A 16,640-nucleotide genomic window follows, 5' to 3' on the forward strand; every position below is an offset into this window, starting at 1 on the left:
AAAAACCCAAAGATGTGCCAAACAGTAGACGAGAGCGTGCCAAGAGACAAACTTTAACCAGTTAAAAAAATTAATTGGATGAAAATATTAGTTTTCGATTGATTGAAGTTTTTCAACATTCTATCAAACTTGAACAAAAATAGGGCTAAACCACTATTTGGGACCTGAACTTGGCAACCTTTTTCACATTGGAGCCTGAACCTTTTTTTTTCAAGTTAGGTCCTGAACTTGATAATTTTTCCTACATTGGAGCTTGAACCTTTTTTTACGAGTTACCCCCTGAACTTGATAATTGTTCCTACACCAAGGCCTAAATTTTAGGGTTTTTAAGGACTAACTAGTATTAAAAAAAACTAAATATCAATGTAAAAATAATTACCAAGAGCTTAATTTGAAGAAAAAAATAAACCCTAATATAAAAAATAATTGTTAAATTTAGAATAAAAATGTGATTTAATCTTAAAAATTGAAAGGGAGTATTTTGATGAAGGTGGTAATGCGGGAGCGATGAAAAATGGATCCCAACTTAGGGCTAGTTTGGAAGGGCGGTGCGTTTACCTCCGGTGAGGTTAAAAACAGCGGTGGCGGTGAGATTGGGTACTGTAGCGGTGAGATTGGGTACTGTAGCGGTGAGATTAGAAACAATGGTGGAGTGTGTGTTTGGATTCAAACGCAGCTGTAGCGGTGAGGTGAGAATGAAAAATGACTATTAAGGACATCAGATTAGAATTGATATATAATAGAAGTTATTTAAATTATTTGACATTTTTAAAATTATTAAAATATGCAAAATCATTTAATAAAATATTAAAATGTATATTCCAATATTTTAATGAATTATATAATTAATTTAAATTATTTATTAGATAAAATGATAATTATTTTTAATTTTTTTATAGTTATAATTAAATATTTTTTATAACAATGATAAATATTATTTTCACAAATAATAACATTATACTTGGATCTAATTTTGAAGTATCTAAACGGATGATTTTAATAAAAAATATAGTAACATAAGACATAACAAGTTTCATTATTACTAGAAATTAGGTTATGATACAAAATGTGTTTACAAATATTGATTCATTAAACTAGTTGCAATGGTTTCCCTTAACATTGTGATTTCAAGGTCACTTTCTCTATTAGAAGAACTCGATTCACCTCTGTCAAATTGGCTTGAAGAGACTGGCATGTCCGGTAGATTCTCAAATTCTCGAAAATCCTCATCATTTGACCAAGCATGTCTTCGAATGTAATTATGCAAAACCATTGTTGCAATAACTATTAAAACTTGCTTGTTGAATGAATAACTTGGAATATCTCTTAATATTGGCCATTTTTTTTTCCACACTCCAAATGTTCGTTCAATCACAGAGCGTAACGAAGAATGGGCATGATTAAAGATTTCTTTTTTTCCAGATACTTGATGATTACCTCGACGAAAATCAGGTAAATGATATCGTTCCCCCCTATATGGACCTAGAAAACCTGCCATTTGTGGATATCCGGAATCCACAAGATAATATTTTCCTGCAAAAAAAGTAAAACATAATATCAAGTTTAAAAATAAATTAAAATTTTAATATTTTTTATGTAAAAAGTAATTAAAAAATTAAAGTTCGACCTGGTGGAGGGTGTGGAAACTTCAACTCTTGCTTTCTAATTGCTTGTAAATAAATTCTACTATCATGTGCTGTTTCTTCCCAACCAGGAAATGCAAAAATAAAGCACATGTTGAAGTCACAAGCTGCCATAATATTTTGAGTTGGTTCACCTTTCCGTCCGATATAAGGTATTTGAGAAGAAGGCGAAATGCATGCTTTTATGTGTGTTCCATCTATGGCCCCAATACAATCCTTTAAAATAAATACATGTAATGAGATAAAAGTTAGAAATAATTTATGTTTTAAAAATATAAAGATTGTGTAAATTTTACCTTAAAGTGAGGCCAATATCTTGTATCATGTCGAATATGGTTCGGTACTTCCTCGAATTGACCTTCAATGGGTTTAATCGTGTCTATTCCTATTCGAGCAAATATATGCAACATATCAGTAAAAATTCGACTAACAGTTTCCCCAGATCGTTGAAATCGCTCTGTTGCATTTGAATTTGATTCTCTATTTCCAAGAATGTACAATGATAATGCTAACTTCTCCATCGCCGATACTTTCCCATTCTTTAAGCCATAATTTGTTTGCAAATCATGCAACAATCTGTGAAATATATTTTTTGGCATCCTAAAACTAATCATGCAACGATCATCGTGCCCATTTAATACTTCGTCCACCCACATTTGACCAGTATAATTTGAATCCATACGTGGTTGCATAGTGAAATAAGTTTCGTGGTGTACCAATACATCTTGAACACATATTCTTCCTCATTATGATAATTGTTGTGCTCAACTTGGGTAACAATTGTGGCTATTCTTCGTTGAGCTTCTTCACTTAATTCAGATGTAGCATAATTCATATCAAAACTATTATATATATTGTTAAATTCATCCATAACCTGAAAAGGTAATCAAATGTAAGTAACTTAATATTTCGTGACATTCTATACAACACAGAAACTTGATTAAAAGCATAACATAAAAATACCAAACATAAAAAGTAGCATACATTAGTTTTACATATAAAAAAGTAGTATAGTTATATTACAATAATATTTCTAAGGAGCTGATGGTGGAGGTGGTTGATGATATGGTTGGAAGGAAATGAGGATGTTGCTACCAAGGATGAAAATGATGCAATTGGATTTTGTTCAAGATACTCACGTCGAAGCCACCAAACCCTATCATCGGATCTAAGTTCAAAACATTTCTCGTTTCACGGTATTTGGAACATTTTGGTGGCAAAATAGTACAGTTCATCTCTTTTGAATTTCATCTCCCAAAGCACGCAAAGCATCCATTGCATTTGAAATAGTATATTGAGAGTGAGGAAAATAATTTCATTCATCGACTTCCTTGGACTAGCCATACTCTCACACAATTTCTCAATCTGAGTAGTTAATGTATTTCTTGATGATTTTCTACTTGAACTTGACTTTTTCCCTTACTGTACAGCCCCAAGTGTTTGCTTTCTTCGATTAGGGATTTCATGAGAAGGGTTTGATGGTACCTCATCAGGGGGAATACCTTCAGGTTCGTTACTATGTTCATCTGAATCACCAAATCCCTCATTAGGTGCATCATCTCCCATAGGAACCCCACGTGGAAGAACACCAGACGAAGGTGCCCATGCGTTCTCTCCAGTGGCTACAATGCCACCAAACATTTGCCACATTAACTCATTTAATCGTGGTTCAATTCCTTTCTTCTTAAATCCTTTAAAATCAGGATTTTCCTACATAATATGTTAAACGTTAAATGTTATACTAAGATTTTTATAATTGTAAATTAATAATTTTAATAAACTTTATGCATTAAAATAATGATAAAGTTAACACTAACTGTATTTTTCAGCCCACCACTCTTCGGTAGCATCGACCGCCTTTTAAATGGACACCATCCAATACCTGTAGATTCCTTAAGCAACTCCCTCCATAACCTCCATTCTTTTTTTAATGTATCCCACTTATTTTTCAATTGAGGTTTTCCATAATTTTTTCCCGTTTTTGCTTGAAAAAGAGCAATGACATTTTCCCATCCCTTTGAGTTTAGATGAGTTGTCGGTCTATTGCCAGCATTGACTTCATTCACGCAAAGTTCACAAAATATCAACGTCAACTCATCGTCCCAAACAGCTTTTGTTGCTAAGCTACTATCTCCCTCCACAAAATTTCGTGTCTTTACCATCTATTGTCATTGATATAATTCAGTCAATGTGCTAGCATTCACCAAGAAGCATAGAGAACATATATAGTCTATAAGTTATTTTAATTGTCTATAAATAGATACATGTGTTATTTTAATTGTCTAAATTAATTAAGTTAATAATTTTATTGAATTAAAACATGTTTAGTAATTAAAATATTTTCATTAACATTGCGGTTACAAAATTTTAACAAATCATTTTACTGTCATATCAAAAGACTTAACTTTTCATCACTCGAAATGTAACGTTTATAAAATTATTTTGATTTTAAAATTTAATTACTTAAAATTTGATTACAAATCTAGATATACTTAAATTATTTTTAATTAGTATGCTTTGCAACCCAAGTTTCTACGGTTAAAAATAAAGATTTGATAGAAATTTAAAAGATCTTTCAAATTATGTTAAAATATTTAATATTTTAAATGTTAATAAATTATAAAATACTATTTTTTAAAAATAAAAATATTTAATAATTATAACTATTCCAATTAGTTTTAAAATATTTTATTTATGAAATAATATGTATAAATTTTTACCATATTTTATAAAAAAATTAAACAAAAATTATAAAATAATTTAATATATTTTAGTTAATACATACAATTAACTTGTGCATTGCATGGGAAAAAACTTTGAGATCGAATTGTTTAAACTGAAAATTTCTGAAAAATTAAACCAAGAAGTTTCCGGGGCGAGAATGAGAATTGAGATGAAAATGATTAAAGAAGTTAGTAAGTATAGTATAAAGACTAAATTGAAGAAGTAGTAAACATTAGGAGGATTAGGTGAGTTATTAATCAAAGCTATGAGTCGGAGGCAGTAGTTAATGGATGATATTGATTTTAGCCATTAAAGTCCACTAACATATTTATGAATCAATAATGGCCATTAGATTTATGATTAGAAAAGGATTTATATTATTATTATTATTATGAGAACATAAAAGGAAAGATGAAAGAACAGATTTGGTCATTCTCATCTCTCCCAGACGGCAAAGAAAGGAAGAAAGAACAAATAAATTTTCTCTCCATGCAGTGAGTTCAATCCGAGAGGTTAGTGTTTCCTCCTTCAAATTTTGATTGAATTATAGCTTTACCTGTTACTTAAGAGTTAAGAACAGAACCTATTCAAGTGAATGTAGAAATTGAAAAGAAAATGCTTAGAAAACCTAGATTGCAAATGGTTATCCATGCAGGACAAGAAACATAGGTACTATGTTGTCTCTGCTCTTGCAGATACAAAAGTAGATTTGAAAGGTACATTATTTTCTTTTTAAGAAAATTAATTTTTGTAATATGTGTTCAAGTTTTTCTTTTTAAATATTTGAAATAGTTTGTAATAAGGCTTCGCATTATCTTAACTGTTTCATTAGTTATGTATAAAATTATATATTGTGAATATATCATATATTAACTCATATAGTGTGGAATTTGGATCTGGTTTCGATTTTAATGCAAAGATGGAAAAAATTAGTGTTGCCAAGGAATAGCGCCGTAAATGTGGGTCTATGACTCCATTGTAAAGGCAAAATAGGAAGCCAAAGCTAACTCCATTTGGTGAGTTTTGTTGGGGGCTCCAAATGAAAATGGATATCTATATCATTTAGTTTAAAATGAATTAGTTTGTTTTCAATAAACATTTTAGCTTTTTGGAGAAAGGAAAAAGAAGAAAGAGGAGCAAATTATGTTAAGTGAAATTCAGAATTAGTTTTGAGATATGTTTATTCTAAACGAATTCTGAATGTTTTGATGGTGAACTATTTCTTTATCCACATAATTTCTCATGTATGATTCGGTTTCATATTTCGATCATCTCTTTCGAGTGAGCTTCCACGGTGGGAAATCCTCGCCTCGATTTTGAGGTCGAGGCCGTCTTTGACCGTGGAGTTCATTAAGGTATCTTATGTGGATATTGTTCTCAAGTATAGGCACTTAAATAAAATTTTCCTCTTTTGTTATGATTACATATGTTTTTTCCAATTCTATTCGAACTATGCATTATTCTTTCGGTCAAGCTCTCTCGAATACATTGGGAAGAAATATGTGATTCTCTTCTTTACCCGTTGGACTTCACATTTGTTTGCCCCACGGTGTCTTTCACTCTGAACAACTAGCCTAATAGTTTTCTATGATATTAGAGTCTCATTCTTACTTTCACCTCCTAAAATGCTTCCTGCTTGCAAAGATTACTGCTTTCAGTGACCGCTATGAAGAATTTGAGAAGCTAAATAACTTCTAATTTAACATACATGACACCTAATTTTATAAGTTTAATTTTTAGTTTATTTGTTGCTTATCTCGTGTTCTCTTTATGCTACTTTTGTGGTTTTGTTGATACTAAATGGGACTTGTGTGGATTATTTGTCATGCTCTATATTTCTTGAAATTACTTTGGAAAGAGTGTGTATGCTTGGTGGACAATGTGATGACCAATCATATTGACAAGGGAAGTGTATGGTCGAGCATGGTTCTATTTCTTAGGGGGAGATATATTCTAGTTTTCGTTGATTTATTCAGATTGTGTGTTAATTGTTTGTTGTTGATCTTGTCAAAATGTCAAAGAGGGAGATTATTAGAACTTTGATTGCTTCTCTTGTTTTATTTCATGTTCGAACAACATATAGAATAACAATTTTGTATAGTCAAAGTTTTTAGTGTTGGCATATTTGACTTTTTAATTACATGGCTTTTGCTTTAATTTTATTTAGCAGCAAATGAGGAGGTATGGAAGTTGAAGATGGGATTAATGAGATTATCTTTAGTTTAGGCTAAGCCTTTCTCTAGAATCTTGGGAACCTTAGAACCTTTCTATACAAGCTTTTGTTGTTTCATTTGTTTAGCTGTACTTTGTTTTGTTTTTGATGCTTTTAGTTTTTGAGGGTTTGAGACATGAATACAGCATTGCAGGAGATGTTTTCTTATTTGTTTTCTTATTTTATCAGGTCTATTTCATTACATAATAATGTTTTAATTATGTTGATTTTTATAGGTTAGAAGGAAGAAAATCAGTGAAAGAATGAAGTATCTGTAAGATTTATACCAGGATGTAACAAAATCACAGGCAAAGCTGGTATGCTTGATGAAATCATCAATTATGTTCAATCTCTTCAACGGCAAGTAGAGGTAAAAAAAACATGTAATGAGAAAGAACATATGGATTTGTGTATGAACACAAAAATTCTTTTTCATTTCTAGTAATTACTTAACTGCTTTAAGAAACTACTTTGATATAATTCAAACACATATATAGAGTAGAAAAAGAAGGGTTTTGTCTTACCAGATCAAAGTTGAGAACAATATTGATAGGATGAGTCGAGAATATGAGCTTCTTTGAGTCTGCTGTGAGTGTCAATTGAAGGAGTTGAAGAGCAGGGTTTTATGCAGGAAAAGAAATTAATTTAATTTTCAAGGCTAAAATGGTAAAATGATAAGTAAAAATAAGGGCGTTTTTGTCTGTTACAGTGCCAACAGTTCAGTAAATTCATCCACTGCTAAAATCTTCTCCAGCTGAAAATCAGCTGACCAGTGTGTTTGAAAGGAAAACTCACTGCACTAACCGTGCAAACCAAACAACTGCTGCAGTGAGTTTGGCACTGTAAACGCACCTCACTGGTACTAACTGGGCATCCAAAGGAGCACTTAATCTCTAAAAATTTTAATACACATCCGGTCCTATCCCAAACTCAATTTTCAAAAAGGAAAACAGAAAACTATCTTATCAGATAATATCAAATCAAAATTCATCAAAGTTTGAATTATCATACCGTCACTAAACAAAAATCGACACAAAATTCGTCTTTTAAAAAGATCCAAAAACAAAAATAGGCTAACAAGTTAGTGCAGGAAGTTGTGAATGTTAAGTAAAGGCAGGTCCAAGGGAGCTGGATATGCCGTGGAGACCCTCCCAAGTCTAAGAAAAGATGCTCCCACTATTGTTGTTGTATATACACTTTTCGTTTACTTTTATGTGTAATTATTTTGAAACTTCCATTCCATTCAAGCGGCTGATCGGATACAGGTTAATGGAATGTGATTGCTGACTCCGCCCAATACCAACAGAGCTTTTTAATTGCCTCCCCATTCGTGCCTTTGCCAACATCACACAAACGCAAAACGAATATCATGGTACTTTCCATTTGCCTCCAAATTTGGCACATGTTGCCACTTCACTCACCTTCTATTTAATCAATTCTTCATTGTATTACACCCTCAATTTATACCTTCCTTTTTATGCATATTAGATACTTCGGATTAATTTTAGATTCAATTAATTTAAATTTAAATTGTCTATTTTTTATTTGGGTTCAAATTATTTTTAGGTTGGAATTGCTTCGGACTTAGATTATTTCTAGTTTGAGTCATTTTTTGTTTGATTATTCAATCGTAACAGTTGAGTTTCGAGTCATTTTGAATTTTGCCATATGATTCTTTTGGATTATTCAAGTTTAGATCATTTCACATTATAATCATTTTAGGTTCAAATTATTTTTGGATTTAAATATATATATATATATATATATTACTTGAGTCATCTTTTAGTTCAAATTGAACAAGTTCAAGTTATTAATTTTTTAATAATCAAATCAATTTAAATTGGTTATTTTTTTGTTAAATTTAAATTGAATTAATTGAATGATATTTTTTATTTCAAACAAAGGTTACCATTGTTTTTTGGTCATAAAAAGCTATATCAATCTTATGTTACCGGCCTTATACCGAAAGTGATACATAAAACTTGAACTTATCTTGATTTGTATGAGTAAGGGTTAAAATTCTTATCAAATTATTTTAGCACAAGTTCTTACCTCCATATACCTAAAAACCCGAATTAGGAGTGAACAAAATTCAATTCAATTGAAAATAAATAAAATAAAAATTAATTTTGAGTTAATCAAATCGATTTATTCAATTTTTTGAGTAAACTCAAATAAGTAATTCAAGTTTTACAATTCAAATAATAAATTGATATAAATATTCCTTTGGTCCCGTCAATTTTGAAAATGAACAAGTTAGTCTCCTCAACAAAAATTACAAAAAATCAAAATATTTATAAAAATTCCAAAATTTATATTTTTAAAAATATAAAAATTCAAAAAATATATAAATAATTTTTATTTTTTTCTAAAATAATAATTTTGGGACCTAATTTTTCAAATATATATAGAATTAGTCATACTATAACCGATTTTAATTTAATATGTTTAATTTTAAATTTTACTCGATTTAAATCAATTTTAAATTTTATTTCACTTAACTCAATTTAAAAAATTCAAATTAAATTAAAATAATAAAATAACACTATTGGAAAAAAAAATTCAGAATACTTACCGATATCTTAATAAATACTCAAAAGCAACCCATGATGATAAAAGTCGGAAATGTAACCAATTTACATAAGATGCACACATCCCACATCCCACGTACGGCAACTGAGATTAATTTATTTAATTGTTTTAATTATCATTTTTAAAAAAGTTTACAAAACCCAATGGGTATGAATAATCGGGGAAGTCTGAAAAAGATTCCTTCCACGTCCCTACCCTCCCAATCACCTCAACAACTTTTGCTTTCTTTCACCATCTGTCACGCTACTGAAAAAGACGCGCAAATTAAACCAACAAAACACATGTGTATATGTCTCTCAATTACTGCTATAAAATGGTAAAACTTTTCCCACATCCTTGTATTAACAATTAAATTATATTTTATTCTTTATACTTAAAATTAATTCTTGTATATTAGATCATAAAGTAAAATAGGCCTTTTACTACTAAAAATTAGTCTCTAAATGTCAGAATGAAACATACGTGGCATGTCATATGTAACTATTTGGTAATTCTGATAGTATTGCCAATTTTTAACAACTCTCTGATCTAATGTACAGGGACTAATTTGTCTATATTTTAAGTAAATAAGGCAAAATGTAATCTGATTCTTAATGTAAGGGACCATGATACTTTTACCTTGTAAAACTCTATTACAAATTAATTTTAGCAAAGGGTGAGTATTTGATACATTGATGGTGTACCTTTTTTATTCTACAACCAGTCTTAAAAAATTGACATACATTTCTTTTCTTTTCTTTCTGTAAATATTTTGCTATACTTTTATAGAATACTAGTCAACATTGGCAAAATCAGAGGGCTAAAATGGAAAATATTATAATTGTATATTTTTATGATAGCATATATCTTTATAATTTTAAAGGACTAAATTAAATATTTATCATTTGAGGGCAAAGTGTAATTTTATCATTATTAATTTAAAATTTTAAAGGACCTATAATAATTTCTCAAAATTTTCTGACTTTGCCACTACTTATCAACCCTTAATTTTACTTATGAAGTGTAAAACCTCTATTGAAAACCCACCAAATAATTTTCAATTAACAAAAAGGGTTTAAGGTAATGTTTTGAAGGGTAGTGAAATCTTATTAAAAAAGAAAACCCAAAACAAAAAAGAGACAAAACAGCACGATAGGTGAGTAAGTCAATGTAAGAATGATATGGGGTTGTGAGACGTAAAATTAAGTGGAAAACCAAGACATCAAAGTCCTAGCTGTAAAATATAAGTATTGTAATGAAGTGGATTGCCAGATGTCATGTCCTAGACCAATTCGTTTGTTTTATTTGGCAAATGGTCCCCCTTTGATGTACGATCCATTTATAATTTGATCCAGCTGTATGTAACGACCACTTCTGCTTTGGTTTAATGATCATTTTCAGGTATGAGATTCCATCTCTTATGTGCTTTTTATCCTAATCCTTTATTATATCTCTCCACGTTATCATTTACAAAGATCCCACTTCTTTCTTTCCTTCTTTTTTAATTCATACGAACATTTTTACCTTAAACATCCATTTTTCTGTTATGCCATGCACGTAAAGGGTTTAAAAAATTTATTATACAATATAATTAAGGCTTAATTTAATAAGTATACCTTTTTAAGTTATATATTTAATTTTTCTTTTTGTTGAACCGATAGTGTTATGTTCAATCAATCAGGAGTTGATACGTAACATTTTTAGTAATATAAAAAATTTAAATGTAATGTTAAGTAAAAGTTAAATTAAATATCTTTCTCTCTTCCTCTCCCTCCATTTTTATCTTCTTTCTTTCATATCTCTCTCATCTTCACAACATCAAAAATGAAAAAGAAAAAAGGGAGTTTAGTGTAAATATACACTACACCAGAACAGGTTTTTAGCGGCGTTTTTTTAGGCCTTTAGCGGCGTTGCCGCTAACGACAACGTCGCTAACGTTTACAGCGTTTACCGAAAAAAAGGCCGCTAAAGGTCATGTTCTTTAACGACGCTTAAAAAAAAGACGCCGCTAAAGATCATGTTCTTTAGCGGCGCTTAAAGAGAAACGCCGCTAAAGATCATGTTCTTTAGCGGCGCTTTTACAGAAAACACCACTAATTTTGGAATTTTTGTAAAATAAAATTTTCCATTTTTTCAGCCCTCCTGTAACAACAAATCAAAAGCAACCAGATCTAAACCAGCCAAAAGCAATAAATTTATATAATATTTCAAATTAAACGAATAAAATAATATTAATATCAATAAATAAAAGTGAATTCATACTTTTCTTTACAAAAATGTTAAAAGTTAAAATGATAAAAATATTTATGCAATACACTATGACGGCGGAAGTTGCGACTGCTGAAACATCTTCATCATACTCTAAGCTGCTATTGAAGTTCGTCGTACTTTTTGCTCTACTCTACTTCTCTCGATTCCGCATCTGCTTTAAGTTTTAGCTGGAGTTCTTTATATTTCTTTTGAACCTCTGCTTCTCTTGCTGCACCTCTCTCGCTTCTTCGCCGCTCTGCTTCTCTCATTGTAGCCTCTGCTTCCTCATTCTGACCTCGCTTTAAGTTGTAGCCGAGTTCTTCATATTTCCTTTTAACTTCAATCGTGGTCGCTTGCATCTCACCATCCGGTCTTTTAATCTCGAACTTGACTTGAGCTCGACTCAAGCCATGTATAGTCATGCAATGGATCCTAATATTGGGTTGGGCTAACAAAAGATCCTTGAAATCGAACTCGACCATACCTTTCAGACCCAAAACTTCAAGAATAATCCGGTTATCAATGTCTTCAAGATGAATGAACTATCACTAGAAGCAATCACTTCAGTACTCGCCTTTTTATCTTTTAGTTTTCCTAAAAATAAATCACATAGTTAGGAACACAATATATATTAAAAAACAAATGCAACATAACAATAGTCGCATTACAAGCAATGATTTAAACCATTAGAAAATAAACACTATAAATAACTAAAACAAGTCAAATCGTATTAAGTAAACGTACCATAATTTCACCAAACTTTGAGTCATAGCAGATCCATCTTTCTTCCTATGTGTAATTTCAAAAAGTTGAAGGCGTCCAACTTTTTAACCGGACGACAGTTCCTACAATATAGTAGTAAAAATATTATTTAATGGAAAGTTATACATATTTGACAATATTAAAAAATTAAAAATACCTCCGCCTCAGCTACACATGCAAAACTTCTCAACTCGGCTGTGTGAGTGAATTTTTGTTTTTGCCTGCTGCTTTTTCCAACTCGTTTGCGATCCTACGTTATGAAATTTTTAGTACGTAAATAGTAAATACTATAGTTTCAAAATAATTACAATAGTTTGGAAGTACGTCATACCTCGCCTTTCTTCGAATGCCAAAATCTAACCGCATCTTCCCATTGGTACCTCAGCATACCCGGCGGGACATTTTGCAATTTCTCATCGAGGGTTGTTTTTGTCTTATAATAATATTTCTTCAAAGTACTTTTATGGTCTCTCCATCTTTTTCCCAATGCCTTCTTTACATAAGCATCCGAGACCTCTAAAGCAAACATCGCCTACAAAAAACACAAGTTAATAAAGTAAATATAAATGAAACTATTTCCCAAGCATTACAGATGACATTGACATTTTGTTACCTTAATATTATCGAGGGCTTGGTTTTTGTTGCTATCGGGCATTTGACGCCATGACTCGTAATTGATAGGCAACATATTTTTATTTCAAGTAAATATTATCCTATAGCGGCATTTTTTGGAAGTGCCACTAATTCTAATATACCTCAAGACCAAACGCTGCGTTTTGGTTAACATATTTTGTAGCGTTTTGTACAAAACGCCGCTAATACTATCCTATAGCGGCTTTTTTCGTTAGCACCACTAATTCTAATATACCTCAAGACCAAACGATGCATTTTGGTTAACATTTTTTGCAGCGTTTCGTGCAAAACGCCGCTGATAATATGCTATAGCGGCGTTTTTCATAAGCGCCACCAATTCTAACATCCTCAAGACCAAACGATGCGTTTTGGTTAACATTTTTTACGGCGCTTACAAATAAACGCCGCTAATTGTGCTATATAGTGGCGTTTTTATAGTTCGCCGCTACTGCCGCCACTGCCGCTATTCGTGAAGATTAAACGATGCGTTTTGTCAGCTTTTTTTTACGACGTTTTTGTTTGAAAACGCCACTAATGATGTTCTTTTGCGGCGTATTACAAGTAGTGCCGCTAATGCTAGATCTTTAGCGGCGCTTTATGCTATGCGCCGCTAATGCTCGATTTTTTGCGGTGTTTGTCATTCAAACGCCACAAAATATGCCGCTAAAAGCCTGTTTTGGTGTAGTGATAAAAAATAAAATAAAAAATAAAAATTGTGGGGAAAAGAAAAACATGAAAAAAAACCATATTTAATGGAAAAGAAAAAGAAAGTGAAAATTTAAGGATAAGAAAGTACAAAAGAAAAGAACGTGAAAAAAAATGAGTGGTTTGAAGAAGAATAAGAAGAAAATAAAAGAGGGGTGGAGGAGAGAAAAAATAATTTAATTTTAATATATGTTTTTGTTTAGTGTAAATGATGATCTAGATAGAAATGACACGTGGTGGTTTTTTATTAGTTGAAGTTTTTTTTATCGAAGATAACGATATGAGCCATAATGATTATAAAATAATAATTTAGGTACTTGACACAATAAAATAAATAAATACTAAACTGGAAAAACGATATAATTTGAGGGTTGCTTATTGAATTAACCCTACATTTAATATACATAAAGTTCAAAGTGATCTATCAAGGACTGGTAATAGGCAAGCAAAGGCCCTGACGTCGCAAAAATCAGGTGGGTACAAAGCCTACATGTTTAGGAGTAAAGCATAAAAAGACCTCTAAGAACCCCTTTTAACGTAAGTCCATTATTCACCATCTTCAACCTTTCACTCATCTAAAATCAGATTACTAAATCATTGGAGTGCCAACTCCAATGCCCCATAGCTCATCTTTCATTCCTTCTTGCAAGTCAGCTTACCTTCACGCTTCACATCCTAGCCCAAATTCATTCCAAGCTTGGATGAACAGTTATAAAAATGAATTAAATACTAGGGGGCCTTCTACCGTTATAGAGGTACTGGATTCAAAATTTAGACAACGATTCTAAAAGAAGACAATATACTTAACTTATGCGATGATGATATCAACTGTTATACGTGGCGGGTCTAATAAAAAATATGCATGTGCGTATATGTATCTATACACATAAAAAGACTGAATGATGTAAGAACGTATACATTAGAGGAAGGTCTCCTTCGGTCCACATGCACTTATAGATGCAATTGTATTGATGGTATAAATTTGGTGGTGAGTGCATGCACAACATAACAGGTTGCTTATTTGTATATAGGAGCCAAAAGACACCATTATGGCGGGGTCGTTCACTATTTGGCTTCAAGCATAGTTACGGGGACAGGACAGCTACCAAATGAGGGTAGGAATTGTAAATTATGGTCGTTTTTTTGACTGATTGTTATGGCATTTATATATAATATCCAGAGTTTATAATAAACCCTAAACCCAACACAATTGTCCACTTTAAAGCATAGTATTCTAATCTCTCCTGCATTCCACCATACCTATGTGGCTATATCATATATATATATATATATATATATATATATATAGCGGCTTATCTCTTAAAATAAAAAAAGCATCCCTTTCTTTTGGTATTTTGTCCTCACCGATCATGTTAAGATTACAATTTCAACTTTGTTATCTTTACCCACAAATGTCAATCATCATCAATTTCGGTAAAGAAACACAACTCAATTGTAATTTAACCTTTGCTTGGGTATTGCCCCGTCACTTTCATGGTTTATTTACAAACTTTCAACTGGTTGGGTCTATATGTAAAGAGAAAATAACACTAACAATGTTTTACTTTTATTTAGATTTAGGTTAATTTTGTATTTAATTAAAATTAATTGAGATTTAATGTAATTATTAAATATTAAAAATCTAAATAAAATCAAAGTTGTACCTAAGTTTGGATTTTGACCTTAGTAGTAGCAAGTGGAACTCAGTGTTAACTGTTCACGAACCTGAAATATAAAAGGATATATATACATATAGGTGAATAATTTATGTGCATGCTATATATATATATATCACGTGATAACAGTAGCCTATTGATGATTGAATCGCCACAAATAATAAAATTTAATTATTTTTATTAATATAAAAAAATAAAGAATCTAACAACTACTCACACCTTCAGCTGTGTTGTTGCAAGGCAGCTGCTAGGCATATATCTGGTTTTGGATAAGGAAAGCGACCCTCCGTCCATACTTGCCCTTACATGAATCCTCTCCGTCCCGTCCCGTTCCACATCGGGCTCGACGCTGTCCCACTTCCTCTAGCAACCCATTCCCCGTCCCCTTTCTAATTTTATAAACTGTGATTGTTTTATTTTATTTTATTTCTTTTTGAATTATTATTGCAATTAATATATATAGCATTTTAATGAACAAAAATTATATATGTATCATTTTATTAACCTTTGTAGTTGTTGATACTAGTTGTGAATGAGTACAAAATAAGGAGATAATGATGTTAAGAAAGCCGATTCACTTATTATAGGTGGAAAGCAGAAGTTGAATGGAGTGGGAAGGGAAATAAAGAGAGGAGACTCTAGAGAGCTAAGACTTAAGGGAGAAAGATGGGCTAAAGATCCTTCATTTATTGTGGGTTGAGATGTATAGGATAAAGGTTCTCTTGCTTGATATTGTCATGTCTTTGGCCCAAGTGGTAGATCAGGTGGTAAGCCCGTAATATGTCGATTGTTGACAAGCATAGTATTGTATGTGCCTGCTCTGACATTCTATTTGTTGAAGTAATACGAGATTGTTAAGCCTTAGTGATACTTTAGTGACCGCCTCCTGGAGATGAGAGCATGTCGCTAATAGCAAGTGGCCCAATGAAGGGTTCGCTAAAAATTGTTAGCCTGATAGAGGGTCTAACAAGTGGTCGGAAACGGGCGGTTTCCCTATGAGTGGTGTCAAGCGTGAGGCCTGCAAGTGGTTGATCATTGGGTGACCAGCTTGATGGTACTAAACGAAGAGTTGTTGTGTTGCCACGTGTCTCAGCCGGAGTAGAGGTATATCAATAGTAAAATCTAACAATAAATAATTTTTAAGTTGTTAATTGAATGATACATTTTTCTGGATAAATAATTTTGAGATTTTGTGTTTGAGTCTAACTTTATTGAAAGCAAAATATTTTATGATTATTTAATTTTGATTGTAATTATACAAATGGATTGAGTGATCTTAGCTTTATCTTAATACATTGAACTTAATTTTATTTTTACACGATTAAACGCGGTAATTTTTATGGTTTTTTAAGGAAAAATATAATGATTGCAAATATGAGAAAAAAAGTTATAAATATAAAATGAATAGTTTTAAGAAATAAATCAATCAATCCTACCATTTAACAAAATTGACCTTTTTCACGA

At 31.4% G+C, this 16,640-nt stretch overlaps 1 protein-coding gene across 1 annotated transcript; it reads right to left on the reverse strand.

Annotated features, from left to right (window-relative positions):
- Positions 1-3,062: 3,062 nt before the first annotated feature.
- LOC128040409 (L10-interacting MYB domain-containing protein-like) lies at positions 3,063-3,805 on the reverse strand. Its single transcript, XM_052629156.1, has 2 exons — positions 3,647-3,805; positions 3,063-3,353 (listed from the first exon to the last, which is right to left on the reverse strand). Exons 1-2 carry the CDS (start codon positions 3,803-3,805, stop codon positions 3,063-3,065), a joined length of 450 nt encoding a protein of 149 aa, XP_052485116.1.
- Between the last annotated feature and the right edge of the window lie 12,835 nt (positions 3,806-16,640).

Source organism: Gossypium raimondii, chromosome 4 (assembly GCF_025698545.1).
Source record: "Gossypium raimondii isolate GPD5lz chromosome 4, ASM2569854v1, whole genome shotgun sequence".
NCBI lineage: Eukaryota > Viridiplantae > Streptophyta > Magnoliopsida > Malvales > Malvaceae > Gossypium > Gossypium raimondii.